Source organism: Blennius ocellaris (genome assembly GCF_963422515.1).
Source record: "Blennius ocellaris genome assembly, chromosome: 12".
Taxonomy (NCBI): Eukaryota; Metazoa; Chordata; class Actinopteri; order Blenniiformes; family Blenniidae; genus Blennius; species Blennius ocellaris.
In genome coordinates this window covers 21,278,721-21,297,478 of record NC_137661.1, presented here as the reverse complement: position 1 = coordinate 21,297,478, position 18,758 = coordinate 21,278,721, and the positions used below count along the sequence as shown (strand labels likewise).

At 39.2% G+C, this 18,758-nt stretch overlaps 1 protein-coding gene across 1 annotated transcript in view; it reads right to left on the bottom strand.

The window, feature by feature from the left end:
* col24a1 (collagen type XXIV alpha 1 chain) overlaps window positions 1-18,758 on the bottom strand; it is a 91,869-nt gene that overhangs the window by 30,233 nt on the left and 42,878 nt on the right. Inside the window, exons 16-28 of the mRNA XM_080506136.1 lie at window positions 17,318-17,362; window positions 16,969-17,022; window positions 16,396-16,449; window positions 15,274-15,327; window positions 12,949-13,002; window positions 12,806-12,859; window positions 12,041-12,085; window positions 10,221-10,274; window positions 8,713-8,757; window positions 5,603-5,656; window positions 4,686-4,739; window positions 3,209-3,262; window positions 2,622-2,675 (exon numbers count right to left, since the gene is read on the bottom strand). Of these exons, the coding sequence (XP_080362262.1) occupies window positions 2,622-2,675; window positions 3,209-3,262; window positions 4,686-4,739; window positions 5,603-5,656; window positions 8,713-8,757; window positions 10,221-10,274; window positions 12,041-12,085; window positions 12,806-12,859; window positions 12,949-13,002; window positions 15,274-15,327; window positions 16,396-16,449; window positions 16,969-17,022; window positions 17,318-17,362 (675 nt within the window). The remainder of the gene's footprint in view (window positions 1-2,621; window positions 2,676-3,208; window positions 3,263-4,685; window positions 4,740-5,602; window positions 5,657-8,712; window positions 8,758-10,220; window positions 10,275-12,040; window positions 12,086-12,805; window positions 12,860-12,948; window positions 13,003-15,273; window positions 15,328-16,395; window positions 16,450-16,968; window positions 17,023-17,317; window positions 17,363-18,758) is intronic.

Sequence of the window (18,758 nt, the reverse complement as noted above, 5' to 3'; positions counted from 1 at the left end):
GGAAACCCCCCCAAAAAACAAAAAAACTATTTGGTAATTCAGTGTGAAGAAATATACAAAGCCTTTTCAACACATTGGCATCAGCTGCACTGATGGATAGGGTTGAGTTTCTGTGTACTATAATTAACCCTGACAGGAAGTATTTTTTGATCAAAGAGCATGTTTGCAGTAAAACAAGCAGCAATGTAAATATGAAAGGTGTCTTTGTTGGCATTCTTGAGTTAATACGACATTTTTTAGCTTTTTTTTTTTTTTTTTTTTTAATATAATTGCTTTATTTTGCTTTATACTTTGCCTGATAGAAACACTGTGATTTTGGCTATTTCAAAACAAAACAGATCATTACAGACACTGGCTGTGCAATCTGAGAGAATAACAGGGTGTGGGAAGCTTTCATCATGTTTTGCAATCACTAATTAATTGTAAATATTAGCAATAGCCATACAGCACATCTGTTGGGCTTTACCTCAGTCTGACAGAGTTTCTATGTTTTTTTTTCTATCATTAAATATTGATTTGATTAGCTACACTGTCTACCTCACTCCTCACCAGATGTTGGCAATAATGCAAAATTGAACTGTTTCCCATAAAAGTGGCCAAAGAGGAAGAGATCTGACTATTTTAATGTTGCTCAGGAAATCCACTGTAGACAGAACATAAAATCAGAAAAAAAGAACAAGAAAACGAGGAACAATTTCCCACATGTTAAAGTGTTATAAAACTTGGACATGCTAATGTAGACAGAACCTGACAAACAGGGAGCTAAATTTCCAAAATATCCACTTAAAACGTTCAACCGATTGAAAGGTATCCTGGCCAACTCCCGTGTCCATTTCAGTATGAGTTTAGATAGTTCTGGACATGTTAATTACAAGAGAAAGTAGTCATGATGTGTGGAAGGACAAACCATTATTACACAGAGAGAACACCAGTGAAACACTGATTAATGAGTTTGAGTCTTTCATGACTTGTTCTAATAAAAATCTTGAACTAAATATGTGACTTTCTGTCAACAGATTATTCTCCACGTGTTTTTTTTATATTTATTTTTTTATTTTTGCATGATGGATTGTGTGTCTTAACAATCGGGGCCACCTACAGATGAAGAGGTGGGAAGCTCAGATGATATCGGTTTCTCACCGTAACGAGGCAGGAAATGCGACCACAAACTGAAACGTGTGGATTACAGTAAACAACAAAAGTGACAACATGTTAACTGTTACCATATGTTACATTCAACAAAAATATTGAGCAGAAGAAAAATACATGATCATGGTATAAATGGAGGGTATTGCCAAAGAATGATGATGTATGATAACTGCAGCTGTCGGTCTAAGTTATTCTTCAGTTGACTTGTGTTTTTCTTGAGATGCCTACAAAAGACACACATTCAAGAAGAAGGCTTTGGCCATGATGCTGTTTAGCAATCTGGCATTGGAGCTTAGCAGATGCAAACTATTAGATAAAGGAAAATTGAGGAAAATGGGTTGAAGCAGGAAAAAAAACTACACTTTAAAAAGTCCAATATGTGCCGCCGCTTTTAACAAAGTTAACAAAGAGACATTGGTGGATCTTGTCTCAGAGCTCTGTAATCCCCCATGAGAACATTAACATTAATGAGGAGACCAGCACTTTCCATGATAGGACAAACCTCTGACTGTCTGGCTCACAAACATGAGGCATTATTCTGACAGGAGAGAGCATACTAATAATAAACAGATTTTCACCAGAAAAGACAATGAAGTATTCTTCAGGATGATAAAAGTTTACAGTGAGAATAATGCATTAGTGCAATATGACCTGTGGGGCTTCATAGTGTGGCAGTGCAGTTGTTAGCATTCCTTTAGAAAAACCTGCACGACTTAATGTTTCGGAGTTTTACAGGTTCTTACATAGGTGCTTTTTTTGTCAATACTACAGCTTTCTTCAACAATTAAAAAAATATGCTTGTAAGGCTGCTAAATCTAGCAATGTGAGTGCCTGTGATTGACCTGTGACCCATCCATGATGCCTTTTGCCCTGTGCCAGCTGGTGGTTGGCTTCAGCTCACTTCGATACCCTGACTTTTATGAAGGGGGCATAGAAGATGGAGAAAGCTAAATTTAAAGGAACATCGTTAACCCTAACTGAAACCTGACCATACATTTCAATATTCATGTCATTATTTTCATATATTGTTTCCACTGTCTACTATTTCAGGGCTTAATAGGATTTTTGAGGATTAGTCTTTGATCTATTTTTGACTTTTAAAACTTGTGCGTGAATCCAAGTTTCACTTCAAAATCTAAAGCATTATTTTTCTCCTCCTCTCCTGTAGCTGTCTTTCTCCTCTCAACCACATGGGGTCCCACGAGTATCACCAAACCTCATCCATTTACCATTACTTAATGTCGTCTACCATCTTTGCCATCACAAAGATCTTGTAATTGTACCCATAAAGAAACTGAGGTGGAGTGCAGCGACATCCATCCGTCTTTAATTGCTTTAATCTGATGTAAAACAGTAAAACACGAAGTCTGATCAGAGAATTTTTCCATATTGCCACTGAAGTGAAGCAGGCACACATACATAAATAATTATACCAGGGACCTGTTCACTTGAAGGTTAAAAACTGCTGTTACCGTTCGACCCTTTGGCCCGGCTATGCCTGGAATGCCCCTTTGTCCCTGTAGACCCTGTGAGGAAAAAAAAGGATATAAGACAGAGGACAAGAGTAAGACAAAAAGGAAAAAAACACACCAAGAGGAAGGTTTTAATGCTTTCAGACTAACGATAAGCTATATAAATACATTTTAAAGGACTGCATTTTTTTTTTTTTTTTTTTACTTAACAGGGCGTAACCCTACTGAACATCTTTTAATCAACATTATGAGTTGTTATATGAACCTGATGCCTCTATCACAGACTTCAGCAGAACTATCAGGTAATAAGGTACATTGTGTAGACAACACATTCATCATGCCCTTAAAATTAACTATAATTTGTCAATGAAACCATCAAATTCCAACAGACTGCAAATTAAAAAAAATAAACAAACCCAAAAACCATGAAGCGAGTGGTAAGAAAAATTAATGTGCAGAAGGGAAACCACAAGAAGACAAGCGGTTTAACATTTTAATGCATGCAGCAATTACATATTTGCAGGTTGCTTGTGGCACAACATTAAAAAATTAATGCTCCATGCGGGCAATGAGGGTATCACACTTACTGGTGCACCTTGTAAACCAATGTCTCCTGGACTTCCTGGCAAGCCTGGATAACCCTTAACATAAAAAAACAAAACAAAACATATATTAATGTAAACAAGCAACCATGCCACTTTAGAGCAGTGTAGGGCGACATCTGATACTGCATGGGAAAAGTGAACAGTTTCCTGTTGCTGTTTTTATTATGTGGCCTAAAATGTGCTAAAAGCTGTCCGGGTATAAAATAACAATTGAGTGTTTCTCATCAGCACCCATCTTAATATAATGATATGCTATGAAGAAAGAATACAAAGACATTAAAGAAGGTCAATGCTGATAAAGGGTATTGAGATTTGCCAGAAGCATACCAATGGCTGCAGATCATCTTTAACCAGAACTTCATGACGTGATGAAATAGCCCAAAGCCTTCATGCTGCACTGCTTGTCTTTGTTAATGTGGCTACACTATAGCACCGACTGGTGCAAACAAATCACCACACCACCTTACGTAAGTCATAGACCTCTCATTTTCTCTCCTTCAATCAATCACACACTTGCAGTCAACTATTCAGCCAGCCACCAAATTAGTCACCCTGTCTTCCAGCCAATCAGTCACGTGCTGCAGCCAGACTGGGGCCCAAAGCTACAGACATGGAGCAAATCCTAGGCTGGGACAGATACAATCCAGGCTCTCATTGAGAGTCTATAACAACATAGCAACCGGATTTCTGCAGCAGCAGACATTTATACTCTCTCTGTAGGATCAACTTCCAAAATAACTTTCATTCAAAAACCTATTGCACATTAGTAAATGGGGTAATACTACAAAATGAACCTGCTATTAACCTGAAGAATTCCGACTATGAGTTAACAGATCTAGCTACAACACAGAGATTACATGAGAATTATAACAAAAGTCAATTATATTATAAGGAGAAGTGAACAACAAATTTGGTTTTGATTATATGAATGTCACATGGTGGAACAGTCTTTTTTGCCTCAAAACCTACTGTTTTGTTAAAGATTTGTGTAGGAATCCAGCAATGAAATTTGATCAAACAGATAAAAGTGAGTTATTCACCCCAGCCACAGAAACATTCTATTGAAGTTTGTTTTGTTTCTGGCTTTGACATGACTGTAGAAAACAGAATGATACACTACACTGCATCATTTAGAAAAGATTTGCATCTACAAGTTTACAAAAGTTAGAACTCTGTGGAATAAGGGACACAGTTCGAAAACGAATAGGTATGCCTTCATTTCCACAACTAAACATGGGAGCTAAACAACATCTGCCAAAACTTACAGCCAAAACTGCTTAGTGGTTCAGTTTTATAATCATCAACCTCAGACAGCAGTTTACAGAACAGGGCATTCAAGCGGCACTTGGTGGTTGTATTATTGCTGATTTGCTGGAAAACCATTGTGCTATTGCACCAAAGTTATATCGACTCCCAGACAAGAATCGGAGCAGTGCAGAATATCAAATGAGACACTCACTGTTGGCCCCTTCTCTCCAACTGGACCCGTTGGACCCGCTGGTCCCCGGTCACCCTGAAAAACAAAAAGAGAGGAAGATTTCTGGGTGACCATTGACGCTGTGTTCATTTAAGCCCAACCTTCAACCCATATGAATCCTTCTTGAAATGTGTTAACTATACAAATCGTCTTTCAGGTGTTGTTCCAGTAAGCAGAAGAATCACAGGGGGACATACTTAAAATCAATACAAAAAATCTCCTTCTCTCATATATATGTTTGTAAATGTGAGTCATTTCATTCTGGCGGTCAGGGTATTCCTGGTGCTGACAGATTGGACACGGAGCACAATTTTTCGTAAGAGGAGCGGAGGGACAAGCAATTGTCTGACAGACAGATGGCCTCCAAACGGGCCTGCTGGGTAGGAAGGAAAGGGGAACATGCTGTTGTCAGGGCAAGAGAACAATGACGGATCTGTCTTTTAAAGGACTGTCAATAATCAATATTCAGGGTGCAAGGAAAATCCTTTCGCAAGCTGCAGATCCACTTCCTGTTGGCTTGACACGACGCAGGAAAAAGGACATTCTAACTGCGTAAATCTATGTGTTGCTAGTTACTGAATTCAACAAAGAACTCAAGACTGCCGATGCAGCACATTTTCAAGTGAATAAAAAGCTCTATTGATTCTCCTGGACATCATTTGTTAGGGCAAAGCAGTAGAGTTCGATTCGAGTGGCTCTGATGGCGACGTGGATTTGACATAGTTATCGGAGTGGATGTGAGAGTGTTGAGAGTTTATGCAGGCATGTGTTCCGGGGGGCCTCTGGGGCCTCAAGTTATGGCTGCCTAAACACAGGCTTAATTACAGGGGTCTGCCACTGACAAGCAAGCAGCTGATTCTGTCTGACAGCGTAATGACAGAGACACACAGACTCCTTACTTTTTCACCTGGAATGCCCATCACTCCAGCTATCCCAATCGGGCCGAGCGGAGCCTGGAGAGGAGGAGAGGAGAGAATAGGAGGAGAAGAGAGGAGGATTACAAACAGTGATGAACACAAACACATTAGAAGACAATAAAGTAGGACTCCTCACTGTTCTTCTACTTCATACCACAAAAAGCTGGAATGTCACAAGATATATTATAAAGTAAATCATGGGTAAGAAAAACCAAACATTGCAAACTTGAAGAAAAACCCCCAAGAGTGATTACAATTTCACATGAGCTCCTTTTTGACAACTAACATTCACATCTTGACTTTAATGACTTTCACATGGGTGAAAAAAAGAATACTCAGACACAATAAGATGCAGAAGCAACAAAAAAAGCAAGCACCAACACTTGCCAGTGACCTTGGTATACTCAATATAATTTCCCCATCTGTTTTACAAGCCATATGGAGCTAATAATGCAAGAATATCACTAGAAATGTTTGCACCTTTCAAATTACTTGTGGTACCAAACAATTGTCAGCAAAGAAGGGAAACTGCAATATTTCAACAGTTTACTTAATTGCCATGACTGGAACTTACCTCTTGGATTCTGATGTCACAACATATGGAAACTACAGTTTAAACAGTACAGTTTCCCCTGTCTATCCACCCACCCACGAGAAGAAAAAAGCAATTTAAAGAGAGCCGGATGGAGAAACACTAGCTAATCTAAATGTGGTGCTTAACCACATCCAGATCAGTCATCTGGCACCGGGGCTCCAGTCTGGACTGGTGCCAGCGTCTCTGCTGGACTATGCAGAGTTCAGGACTGACGGTGAGATTTACTGGTGAGGCGTTCAAACCAGAAAGGGCAAATGTGTACTTAAAATGTTGTCACTGTTGTCAAGTTTGTAAAACAAACAATCAAATGCAAGAACTCAAAAGAGATGATGAACAGTGAAGGTAGAGGCGATACAGTTACATACACTCACCACAAGCCAGACCTGAAACCACATTACTACGACTCCACTGCACCACGGTACATGTACTACAACTGACCCTAAGTGATTTGCAGTGTTAGAGTGAAGTAATATTTCATACTGTCCCAAAAACCGACCACAAAAGCCAGGGTGGTAAGGCTACAATATTATTTCCTTAAGGAGGCCCACTTGCTTGTATTCACAAGTTCTTAAAGAGAATAAACTTGCACAAAAATCCGCATTACTCCGACTCCTGATCCCACCGCATAAAATCTATCATTTTAAAAGTTCTTTTCATATTTTTCAAACCATTAATATGCCTTTACTGAACAGAATAGCAACAGTCAGAGAGCAAGATAAGCTAAAGTTACACACATGAAAGAGGCCGTTCGAATAAACAGAATAAGATTTTGTTCCATGTGCCCCTTCCTAATTTGGCTAAAAAAAAGTCTGACAGCTTTAATGCATTACTCTTGTCTCATCATCTTAAGAGTATGATCCCGCTGAATGGGCGCGAAGCAGCTGAGCTGCACTTTAGTAGCAGAGTGTCAGTGACGGGATGCAGCCCGCAGACATGGGAACGGGAGCACTAAATTGACCACAAATCCCTTAATTGGGACATGAAGTGGGACAATGTGGTACCCGGTGTCATTTAACAGAAGGAAATGGTTTCAAGGAGTTTTCCACATGATAGGTCTTTGACATGGGAGCGTTAACAGTCAGTGTTTTGAAGGCGATCTGGTTTCTTAGTTATAACAGCCCAGGTCACAAGAGCATTGATGGAGCTATTAACCTTACAGTAAAAGAAAGAAATATGGCCCGACTCACATGTAGTTAAGCGTATAAAGCTACTCCCTGACATGTCTCTCTTTTTTTTTCTACACTAATGCAAGCACACACAAAGTCCCTGACATCAAAATCAAAGCACAGATTGACATTTATTAGTTGAAGATTGGAGGGTGACATGGAAATGGGGCACTCCACAGCTAATCTAAATTGGGTAAAATACCCTAGACTCTCAAAATCCAGTCCAGTAAAGTTTTTACTTGGAACAGCTTGTGAGGGGCCTCAAGGTGGGCAGTCAGTAAAAACAGGTGGACACAGGGCACTCTCAGTCAAGCCCGGGTCAAGGGTCTTACAGTTTCTTACACTTTCAATTTATCCAAATAGTGATGTAATGGTGTTCATTAGAGACTCCATATGTTTTGGGAGGGTTTTTTTTCCCCCTTCTTTTTTTCTTCTGCATAGCCCCATGGTTCCTGTTTGGCTTCAAAGGCCACTCAACTCAGTAACTGCTTAATGCCTCTCATATGTGCACTGTAGCAACGCTGCAGTCCAACAAGGCCCACTTGGTTCCCTCTACTATGCACAGAATGCAAATATTAGCATTAAGGGGCCTCTGGGAAGGATAGGCATACTTTGGATGTTCAAAGCACTTGTGTTTCAGGGGATTTTACAAGAGGGGATGCATGTCCCTGCATTTCTCTGCACGATCTGTTATGGGTGAAAAGCATGAAGTGATGCATAAAACATACAGACGGACATATAAAACTGTGAATCGACTGCTTCAGCAAAAATCCCAAGACAGATATTTTAGGGTAGTTGCAAGGTCATGTAAAGGATGAAAACTAACACATTTTTAAATCAGCATTTCCCTTGACTCTTGTGCAACAATGGACACACTCTTGCAGGCTTGAAGCCATAAACTAATGTGCAACTCAAATGAGGTCACTTCCACAGAGGACCTATAATTGGTGTTCCTTCTGTTCTGCAGCAATCTTTTGCCAATTTTGGGATTAAAGCACTATTTGGTGGTTGGAGACGTTCCAGATTTCTCTTAACATGAAAAAAAATGTGGGTCAGGAAAACAGGAAGATGTCATTAGGTGCTCCTGTAACTTCCTCCACAAGTACCAAACGGGAGCAATTCAAAACACCTTGTGGAAGTGCCGTATCATTAGCTTAATAAAATTTCTCCATATACTTTAAGCAAACATTTTAAGATAGGAACTGCAGGTCGTAAAAGCCACAGTACAGGATTCACATTAACACATAAAGATGTGGATTTAATGAAAAGTTACAAATCCACAGAATGGTGGCTGTGAGGTCTTGTCATTAGAAGTGTAAAAAGCAACTTACTTGTGGTCCAATTTTTCCAACGTTTCCCATGTCCCCTTTCTCTCCCTGCACACAGTAAACATCAAACAGGGTGCTGGTTAGTTTCCTGAAACTAAGGAGGTCTCAGACGCCACACTGCCCCCGCTACTGACAGGATATTACACGTGTAAGAAGGAACACACACGTGGTTGACTGATGGGATCATTTTGGTGCTGCTTCTTATTGTGGTTTTCCCACCGTGTATAATGATGGCTGTGGACAAAATAAATATCTCTGCCAATTGGGGAGCATGTTTACAACATAGAACATCGAGGCAATAAGAGGGCCGCTTACATACGGGCACTGGTACTCAGAGGTGAGCAGGAAGCCATAATTTAGAATAATAAGCTCTTGAAACATGGCAGTGCATTTGTGGTGAGTTCAAAGGCCACGTACAGCCAGTAAAAACCTGCAATGAAAACTGGAAGGCGAAACTGACAATGATGGGAAAAAAAACGATTTAAACTGAAAGTAAAATGCTGGAGTTAGTTATTAACTAAACATAGCTGATGTTTGAAAAGGAAACGCAAAAAGTCAACAATAGTCATTTTTCACAAATTCAGCTAATAATTAAATATGCACATACCTTATTCCATTGAGTCACAGTTAGTCAAAGTTGTTAAAGTTGAGATATTAAATACTGCACATAAACTACCCGTGGTCTTCTATTGCCTCGATTCAGAATCTGCAAGTTTCCAACAACACGAGAGCCGAGCTGGGGGCAACACAATGTCTTTCTGGTGACAAGTACTCTCATTACTTCAGTAAAAGCATAGACACTGTATAAAAGTAAAATGTAAACTCAATTTCTTTACTCAAATTAAAGTAAAAAAAAAAAAAGTTCAGGTTGTGAATGAAACTCAAGTAAGAAAAAAATATACAATTGAGCTGTAATTGATACACGATGCCCTTTTGATCTTAAAATTATTATTGCTGTTGAAGAAGGGATTCATGTGCACATACATGGAAACAGCATAACTCTTATTTGTTTGTCTAATACTATAAGAATGCGCATCACAGTTTTGTGTCCTTTTTGAGACTTTATGGAAAAAGAAAGTATTCAACCATTTATTAGGGCGTTGAAGTAAAAAAAATATACAATAAAAATATGCAAGTAAAATACATATAGTGCCAGGAATCTTAGGATGTGGACGATTGATAGTTGTCCTGGAAATGGAGGACTCATTTGGGAACTGGATTATAAAGAATTACTGAACTGGTTTTGTCGCAGTGTGAATGACGTGAAGAATGCAGACTCTGCGTTGGGAAAGAGCTAATGTGTCCTGATAGGGAAAGTAAACTAAGGAAGCACTTTTCACTGAACTAAGACTCGCATTGAGTTAGAAAACTCTATGAGAGAAAATAAACAAGTTGACTACTAAATATATCAAAAACTACCTTAAAAGTCTATGTTTTATATTTATCGATCAAATAGGACTGTAGTGTAATTATCAGTATATGTGATTAGTGCGTTAGCAAAGCCGACTCACCTCTAATCCCTCGGGGCCAGGTTCACCAGGGTAACCTTTTCTTCCAGGTCTCCCCTACAGAAATAAACATAAATACAGACACACTGATAATAATGATCAAAAGACAACAAAGCCTCTTTGAAACCGTGGGCGAGACAGTCAACAAACTGTGTCAGTCATCACTGTCTTTGACTGTGAACTCAACATGAGTTTTGATCTTCCGGCTCCTGAGCAACAGCAGTCAGACACAAACCGTCAGCGGCTCTAATCCGCTTGTAGTTGAAGCTGTGATCATTCAAACCGCTCCAGGCACAATTTAGAGACACTCGTTAGTTTTCCATTGCAACTTTCTGAAGGGCCACTCAATGCACATGTCGTTGGAATAAAGTATTTCTTTTTGTATTGCCTTCTACACAATACAATATTGGTGGGAGACCTCCGTTGGGTTTAATAATAATAATAATAATAATAATAATAATAATAATAATGCCTTGGTTTTATATAGCGCTTTTCTCGGCACTCAAAGACACTTTACATTGCATTGCATTATTCATTTATTCCATACTGGATGGTGGTAAACTACATCTGTAGCCACAGCTGCCCTGGGGCAGACTGACGGGAGCAAGGCTGCCATTTTGCGCCATCGGCCCCTCCGACCACCACCAACCATTCACTTTCACACTGCATTCACACGGGCAGTTCAGGGTTCAGTGTCTTTCCCAAGGACACTTCGGCATGTGGGCAGGCCGAGATGGGAATCGAACCTGCAACCTTCCGATTGGGAGACGGCCGCTGAGATATAAACTAAATAGTATTCCCAATGGCCAGGGAGAACCAGAGACTGAGATAACCCGCCCTACAGTCTCAACACCTGTTTGACCTACTGACCTCTGGCAGGCGCTGGAGGTCAGTGAAACCTGCACCTCCACGCTCACTGACAGTTTGTTCCCTGAGGCCATAACAACACCTAATAAAAATGATCAACAACAATAAAAAAGCACTTCTAAAGAATACACACACACACGTTTAATCTTTTCCTACATACATTTTCATATTCATTTTCATATTAATGAAAGCCTAAAGACACACCATTTGATTCTGTATACACCTTTTTTTAAATGCCCAATTCTGTTAAATGATACACAACATATAATATAATGATGAAAAAGGTTTCATTTTTTTTTTCTAACTCTTGTTAAAGCAGTATTTGCTATGGCTTAAGCCTTTGAAAAGTTTAGTTACTTCTGATAGTTACACTAATCCTTCTGGACATATTTCTCTTTCTGGGGTTTTAACCAGGTGAAAACAAACATTAGTTCCATAACTTATTTTTTCAAATATAATTCAGTTTTTCCTACTGTGCAACGAAGAAAGAGTATTAAATTGTTGAAATCTGCTTGAAAGTTTGATCATTGGCATAAGCTGCTGCCATTTTTTTTGCTGCTGCAGCTGCTTTTTATTCCGTCAGTGGGCTCATACTCTCCATGAACATGTATTGAACCCGTTACTCCAGCTGGGTTGGCGGTTGCCATAGTGAATCGTAGTATTGGCGCTCCATTGATGAAAGATTTATTATAGTCCTCCACACGTGCATAAATCTCAGTGAACATACTGAGAGTTGAATGAATGAGTTAAGCTGCACTGTTCTGAAGCTAGAAGCTATGAGTTTTGTCAACTCGGGAGATAAGATCTGTGTTTATCAAATGAGCAGCTTTCCACAGACGCATCGTGTTTATCGTAATCTCGTCCTATTCAAACAACCTGCAAGCATCCCAACTCATGTGCATGTTTGTCTTTGTGTGTTTGTGTATGTTGAAGTATATGCGTTCAGGAATTCTTACAGTAGGGCCAGCGCTGCCGGGTGGGCCGAGTGGTCCTTCATCACCCTGCAAAAATGCACGGCAGTCCATCAAACAACAACCAAACCTGAAAACCTGAGTGTCAAGTAAATACAGCTGGCACATCAAATAACACACACGTAAACACAAACAGAAAGAAAGAAAGAAAGAACTTCACTTTGCAGTCAAGCCTCTACTAGTCAGGAACATCTAATCTACAATTAAAAAAAAACAAATGTGATTATGTAAATGTGCTTTGTCAATTTTCATTTCTTTACTTGTGGGTGTCACCGTCACGGTGTTTCTACAATGCTTCGATCTGAAGTGTGAAAACTGAGCAAGTTGCCCAACTTGGCACCTTTTTGAACAGTTGCCAGAACAATCAATCCTGTAACATTCAGCACAATAAAAAATTGAACACATTCCAAAAGCTCCTGTTCTTTTTTTTTTTTTTTTTTTTTTTTCCATGGCTGGAAAACTTTCAGTCTTGTTTTTATAAGTACCCACTGGTGAATCATGACTTCACCCAGTGGAACATGCCGCAAGAAATATGGCAAGTTCCACTGGGTCAGGTCTCCAACTGGGGTTTGAATTGCAACTGTTTGCGATAAGATTAGATGCTCAACGGGAGGTGCTGCGACGATTAATCGAGTCTTGAGCAAGATGGAATGGAAAACCCTTAATGAGTCATGTTTTCCACTTCTCTTTATCTGTGGATCAAGAACTGCACAGATGTTTCGCGGGAAGTTGTGTGTTAAATTGACTTACCTGTGGTCCCTGCGGCCCTGGTGGACCCTGAGGTCCTCGAGCACCCTGCAAACCCTACAAGACATTCAGAGGGCAAGATCTGAGCTGCATGTTTGGTTTAACAAATGCAGGGATTGAGATGGAAGGCAGAGGTGTTGTTGTACCTTTAGTCCTGGTGGACCATTGGGTCCTGGCACGCCGATGTCTCCAGGAAATCCCTCACAAAACCAGCACAAAGACAGTATCATTATGTTATATTATCACCAGAAGTCATATGGCGAGTTTGATCGATGTGTTGTTTTTTGGGTTTTTTTTAACTCAGTGTGGGATGACATTACACTTGCAAACAACTGGCCAACTTGTGCACAATCTCTTTGCACATGACTAAAGGTACCCTGCATAAATCTGCATCAGAGAGGCATCTTGCCTTTGTTGAGTGAAGGTGGGCTTTTGGAAAATGTATGTAAAAATAGTGATAGATTGCTTCCAAAGCTCCAAAAATCAGAATACCTTCAGGCCTGCCTGCCATGACATAATCACTCATTTCAGAAAACCTGCCTGCTGGCTGTGGCCTGTGTGACCTTTGATCAAGTAGCACTCCTGAGAGCAGCGTCCTTGACATTTTCCATGTGTTTTATGTCCACTGCAGCAGCAGCAGCAACAGCAGCAGCAGCAGTAGCATTACCTCACTTGGCAAAAGGTGGAACCTTCTACTTCTAAATACAGACTGTTTGAATATGACAGAGCAGGAAGCACAATGGGAAACACTATTGCGTTGATGATACAGATACGCATTGTAAAGTTTTTGGTATATGTGAAGTCTAAACCAGAAAAAAAAGCAATCAGTAGTAGCTGTTTTTAATATACTTAATAGGAAAATACTAAAAGATCATACTCTTTCACTCTGTTATTTGTCCAGCAGATTTTAAGAAGTTGGACCAATCTCTAAGATTAGACTTTTATAGCCATAGTAAATAGTGAAATAAACAATAAAGGCTATGCAAGAGTTCATCATCTTGAAAATGTGTATTTTTACATAAAAATCAACAGACACCTGCAACAAAGCTTCATCTCAAATGTCTGTGGGTCAGAAATATCTGAAGTGACTTTCCTGCTTATTGGATCAAAGTTAAGATCAAGCAGATTTAGGTCATTATGAAAAGAACAGGTGAAGGACGAGAAATATTTGGATCGGCGTGCGCTTCACAGTCTTTACTGTCTTTATCTGTCTAAATTGTTCTTTACTGGTTTTATAAAATGGCGAACAATACTCTGCATATTTTGATGACATCCACTTCCTTAGTGGAAGATATCTGCTCTCCACCATATGTTCATCTTCACCTTTCAAAACTCAGCCTCGGTTGCAGTTAAATCACAAGATGTGCGGCACCATGAAATTTACATTCTTCAGCCGCTATCTCCTACTTCAACCCCCCCATCATGAGTTTTGCATCTAATGTCTTTGATGATAGTCTTTAGTGGGAGCAGCCATAAAAGGAGCTCTGCCGTGGCTTTGTAACCATCATATTACACACTCGTATAGAAAAGTAAAGACCAGCAGTGTGATTATATTTTATAGGTGTGTGGGTGTGCGGGTGTGCTTGTGTTCTATCCATGTTTGTTTTACTACACTGCCCTGAAAAATGTAATTTTGTATATAAAAGTATTCAACCGTTTACCCGTTTTTTTAAAATCATGCTTCTGTGTGTCTACATATACGGTCAGTTAATTTCTGATAGACAAAACCTGCATCATTTCTGGATTTTTGCAGCAGCAGTGACTGGCCAAGAGGAACACATAAAACAGTGAAACAAACTATAATTACCACTTCATGGTTGCATTCAAAATAATCGTGTTTTCAGCCATGTCAGTAAAAAACCAAAAACAAACTCCTTTATTGTCGAGACCATGAATTAGAGGGCATGTGTTCAGTATCGAGCTAAATGTGAAATATAGTCACAACCTTTATTTCCATGGTCCAAATATAGACCATATGTTCTTTACAATAAAAATTATTTGTTCTAAGCTGTCACTTAATTGTTTTTTGTTGTTTGGTTTTTTTATAATTGTGCCATAATTAGCCTCTGTCTCCATTTATTTACTTTCCCTTTTATCTCGGCCAAGTTTAATCTATTTATCATTGACATGAGTAAATGTGGGAAAACTTGAAAAAAATTGGGTTATAAGTGTGGGCAGACCAACAGAAGCATAAAAACAGTTCAGATATCGTTTCCAACAATATGCATCTTATTTATTTAGTACAGATAGGAATAGTTTGAAAGATTTGTTGTCCTTTAAAGATGTGAGCCAACTTCTGATCTTTATATTTTTCAATAAAAATAGCTGGTTATTGCTCCTGTGATGTTTCTCTGCAGGTTTCATTGTACACAGAAAAAAATTGTTTGTTCAGGCTCTGTTTGTACAGACACAAGCAGAGCCTGGTAATGAATAAAAGTTTAAAAAAAAAAAATGTCATATGCATGTCCTACCTCTGGTCCTGGTGGCCCAGAAGGTCCCTGCATGCCCATGTCGCCAATTCTACCCTGTTTCAAAATGATACGAAGAAGAGTCAAGAGGCTTATTTGTCATTTGCAAGCAATAGAAGTACATGCTGTGAAATGGCAAAGGCCTATAACAGTAAACTCTATACATATATTAAGCATAAATTGAGTGTTCAAGGGGAATGTTTTTTTTTGTCAACTGTCATCCAAGTCTCTCACAGTTTGCACATTCTTTTTCTGTAGTTATGGTCTTTAGTTATTTATATTACAAAAAAAAAAAAAAAAAACTGCTTCACTTTATTGTTATTCAGATAGAACATGTTCAATAAGGCTTTCCATCTTTAATTATGAACACCTTATTTCAGAAAAGAAAATCAGTACTCAATTAACTATAAAATCAATATGAACATCTCTGATCCCTTCTGTACGACTATTAAATGTAATGTAGATCTACTAAATGTCTGCTTTCAGACAGCCTGTTCAGGATCTCATCTTGAAATTGTGGAGACAACAGCCAGCTGGATAAAAGAGCACCTACTGTACACACTGTGCAGGCTGGAGCAGGCTCGACTGAGTGGATCAAAAGCTTAGTAACATCTTTTGTAGTAGTCGTCTTGACTGCAAATTGAATTGGCAAACTGAAAGTATGTTAGTGAAACAAACGTGATTTGACTTTGGGACAATCTCCTCAGTCAAGCTTCTTTCTCTTTCTTCTTGCTTTACATTAAGTTCATGATGTGTCAACCCCTTATTTGATACTGCGCCTTTACTCTGTAGGAGACTTTTGAATGATTAACCTCTTTTTTTTTTCTCCCTAACTTTGGTTAAGTTTAGAGGATTAGCAAACAAACAGCAGTTTGAACATGTTGTCTCACTTCATCCTCTCGTCAAAGAACCCAGAGACCCACAATTTGTAAGCAAAAACTGGTATGTTGATTTTAGTTTACAAGCCCAAACAGTCCAGATGTCACAGCGTGCTCTGTTTACTTAGCTTTATCTATAAAAGCTCCACACAGCGGCTACTATAATATTAGACAAGCACAGGTGACCACGAAAATGCACAAATAAAAACACTTCCAGTAAAATGTTTCGAAAGACACAGAAACATACCAGTGGTCCTGGTTTCCCTCTGGGCCCAGGAATACCAGGTGCTCCAGCAGCACCCTGAAAGATAACACTTGTATTACATTTCATTTGTGTAGTTTATCTTCTTGTTCTTTTGTTGTTGTTTTTTTCAAATCAAATCCATTTTTAAATATCAGAGTGCAGGTCTGGATGTGCATACGTGTGCAAACCTTTATTCAGACGAGACAAGCTTTATGTGGTGACTTTATTGGGATTAATGACTCAGCATCTGCATTTATTTATACACACATAATGCATCCGTTCAACTATGTTGAGTCATCTTTTTTTCATTTTGCCGAAACAAATGTTCTTTTGAGAAATGCCGCTATTTTTCATGTATTTGTCCTCACAAGAGGGAAAACAAAGTCCACTGCTGCACGTTTAGAAAATTAAAACCATTGTGAGATCACGTATGTCACCAAGACCTGCTTCAGATTGTGTGGGGATTCACAAAGTAAAGTTCTGATTGGGGAAATCAATGTCATAGCATTAATACTAGTGCTTCGTGGTAATCGATGGATCAGATCAAATGTTGTGCTGCTGTGACAGAAGACTGACCTTATCACCTTGGTACCCCGTCTCTCCTTGCTCGCCCCTTTGTCCCACGTCACCCTAAACATTACAGTCATACAGAAATATAACACAACACCACCTTGCTCCAGTAAAGGCTATGTAACTGTATATACAATCTCTAAATAGATAATTTATTGTATATTACGAGGAAAAAATGTGGCAACAAACTCTAAACAAATAACAGCTTAATACGTACATACAGTTATCATCCCAAATTTGTGTTTGCTCATTTATTAAATGTCAAAAACACCATGTCACATTATCAAAGCTTGGGTAGTGACACATTTCAAATGGATGCACTGTGATATATATTGAGATACAATATTTAGATCACCTTATCACCTTTCAATCCAGGTGGGCCGGCTCGTCCTGCTGGGCCCTGCGAGAGGAAGAGAAAAGGAAGGAGTGGGTGTCAGAGAATGGGAGAAAAGACGTTGATAAGAAGGTGAGAATGTGGTCAAAGGTTGTAACGTACATATGTACAGGAAGCAAATTTTGAATAAAGTGGAAAATGGCAAAATGACAGGAGGGCACAGGTTGGTCAGACATCAGAAAAAAGGAGCGATATAATCGAACACAAAGCTTTAAGATGTCACTAAAACTCCCAGTTTTAATCAAAACAATAATAAATTGAATGCCATGTTTTAATGCAGATTAAATACAATGCAAGATGTAAAAGGAATGATTTCAGGAGCGTCAGTTGCAGAGATTTACTGTACCTTTTAGTTTTAAAATGAAAGTATCCAACTAATACCGATCAGCAAAAAAATTATATCATTACTTTTGGATATGTTCGACACAAGATCAGAAATTTCAACCGAAATAGCTAACTTTCCGTAATCTAATGATCTGCAGCCTGAATTCATCAAATTAGTTTTACTTTCAACATGCAAGAAGTGACAGCTTTGGGTTACTAAGACTGTAAAATATGTTTACTTTATGTGTTTTGTTTACCGTTTACTGCAGCAGGGAAACATGTTATTCCCATTGCAGTGTCAATACTTAAGGAGAAAACCAAAGGTGGGTCATTTTCCACTCAGCAAGTCCTACCCCAAAGGCCAACCTAAACTCAACATTAAATATGTAGACGGAGCATTCTGTCTGTTCCTGCATTCATTACGTAACGTATTACGTAATTTGGCGCGTATCCAGGGAGCTTGCAGAGTAATACCACCCATGGCCTGTGGGGGCAGTGTAACACAGTATAACTGCAACCAGCGAAAGGTACAAAGCAGATGGGGTATCTGATAAAACGATGTGAATGTGTGTATTGGATACAAGCCAACCTACAACATTACCTTGCCTGGACATCGGGACAAAGATGCAATTAAAAACTGTTTTGTAGGACTGTTGATTTTCTACACCATCATGAATACACTGCCCTCTGCTGAATGTGTTGCTTACAAACAACGGCAAAGTAACGAATACATGGGAGTATGAAGGTAGTTACGCATGACTTTACCAATTTATATAAAAGGAGCACAAATGGGCCTTTGGTGTATAATCATACCATTTTACATGAAATTATCCCCTTATTAATTTTTTTTATTATTAATTTTGACATGTAAAAAAATACCGGTCGATCTTCGTTCCTACCCTCACCTATGGTCATGAACTATGGGTCATGACCGAAAGAACGAGATCTCGGATACAAGCGGCTGAAATGAGCTTCCTCCGTAGGGTGGCTGGGCGTACCCTTAGAGATAGGGTGAGGAGCTCAGTCACCAGGGAGGAGCTCGGAGTAGAGCCGCTGCTCCTCCACATCGAGAGGAGCC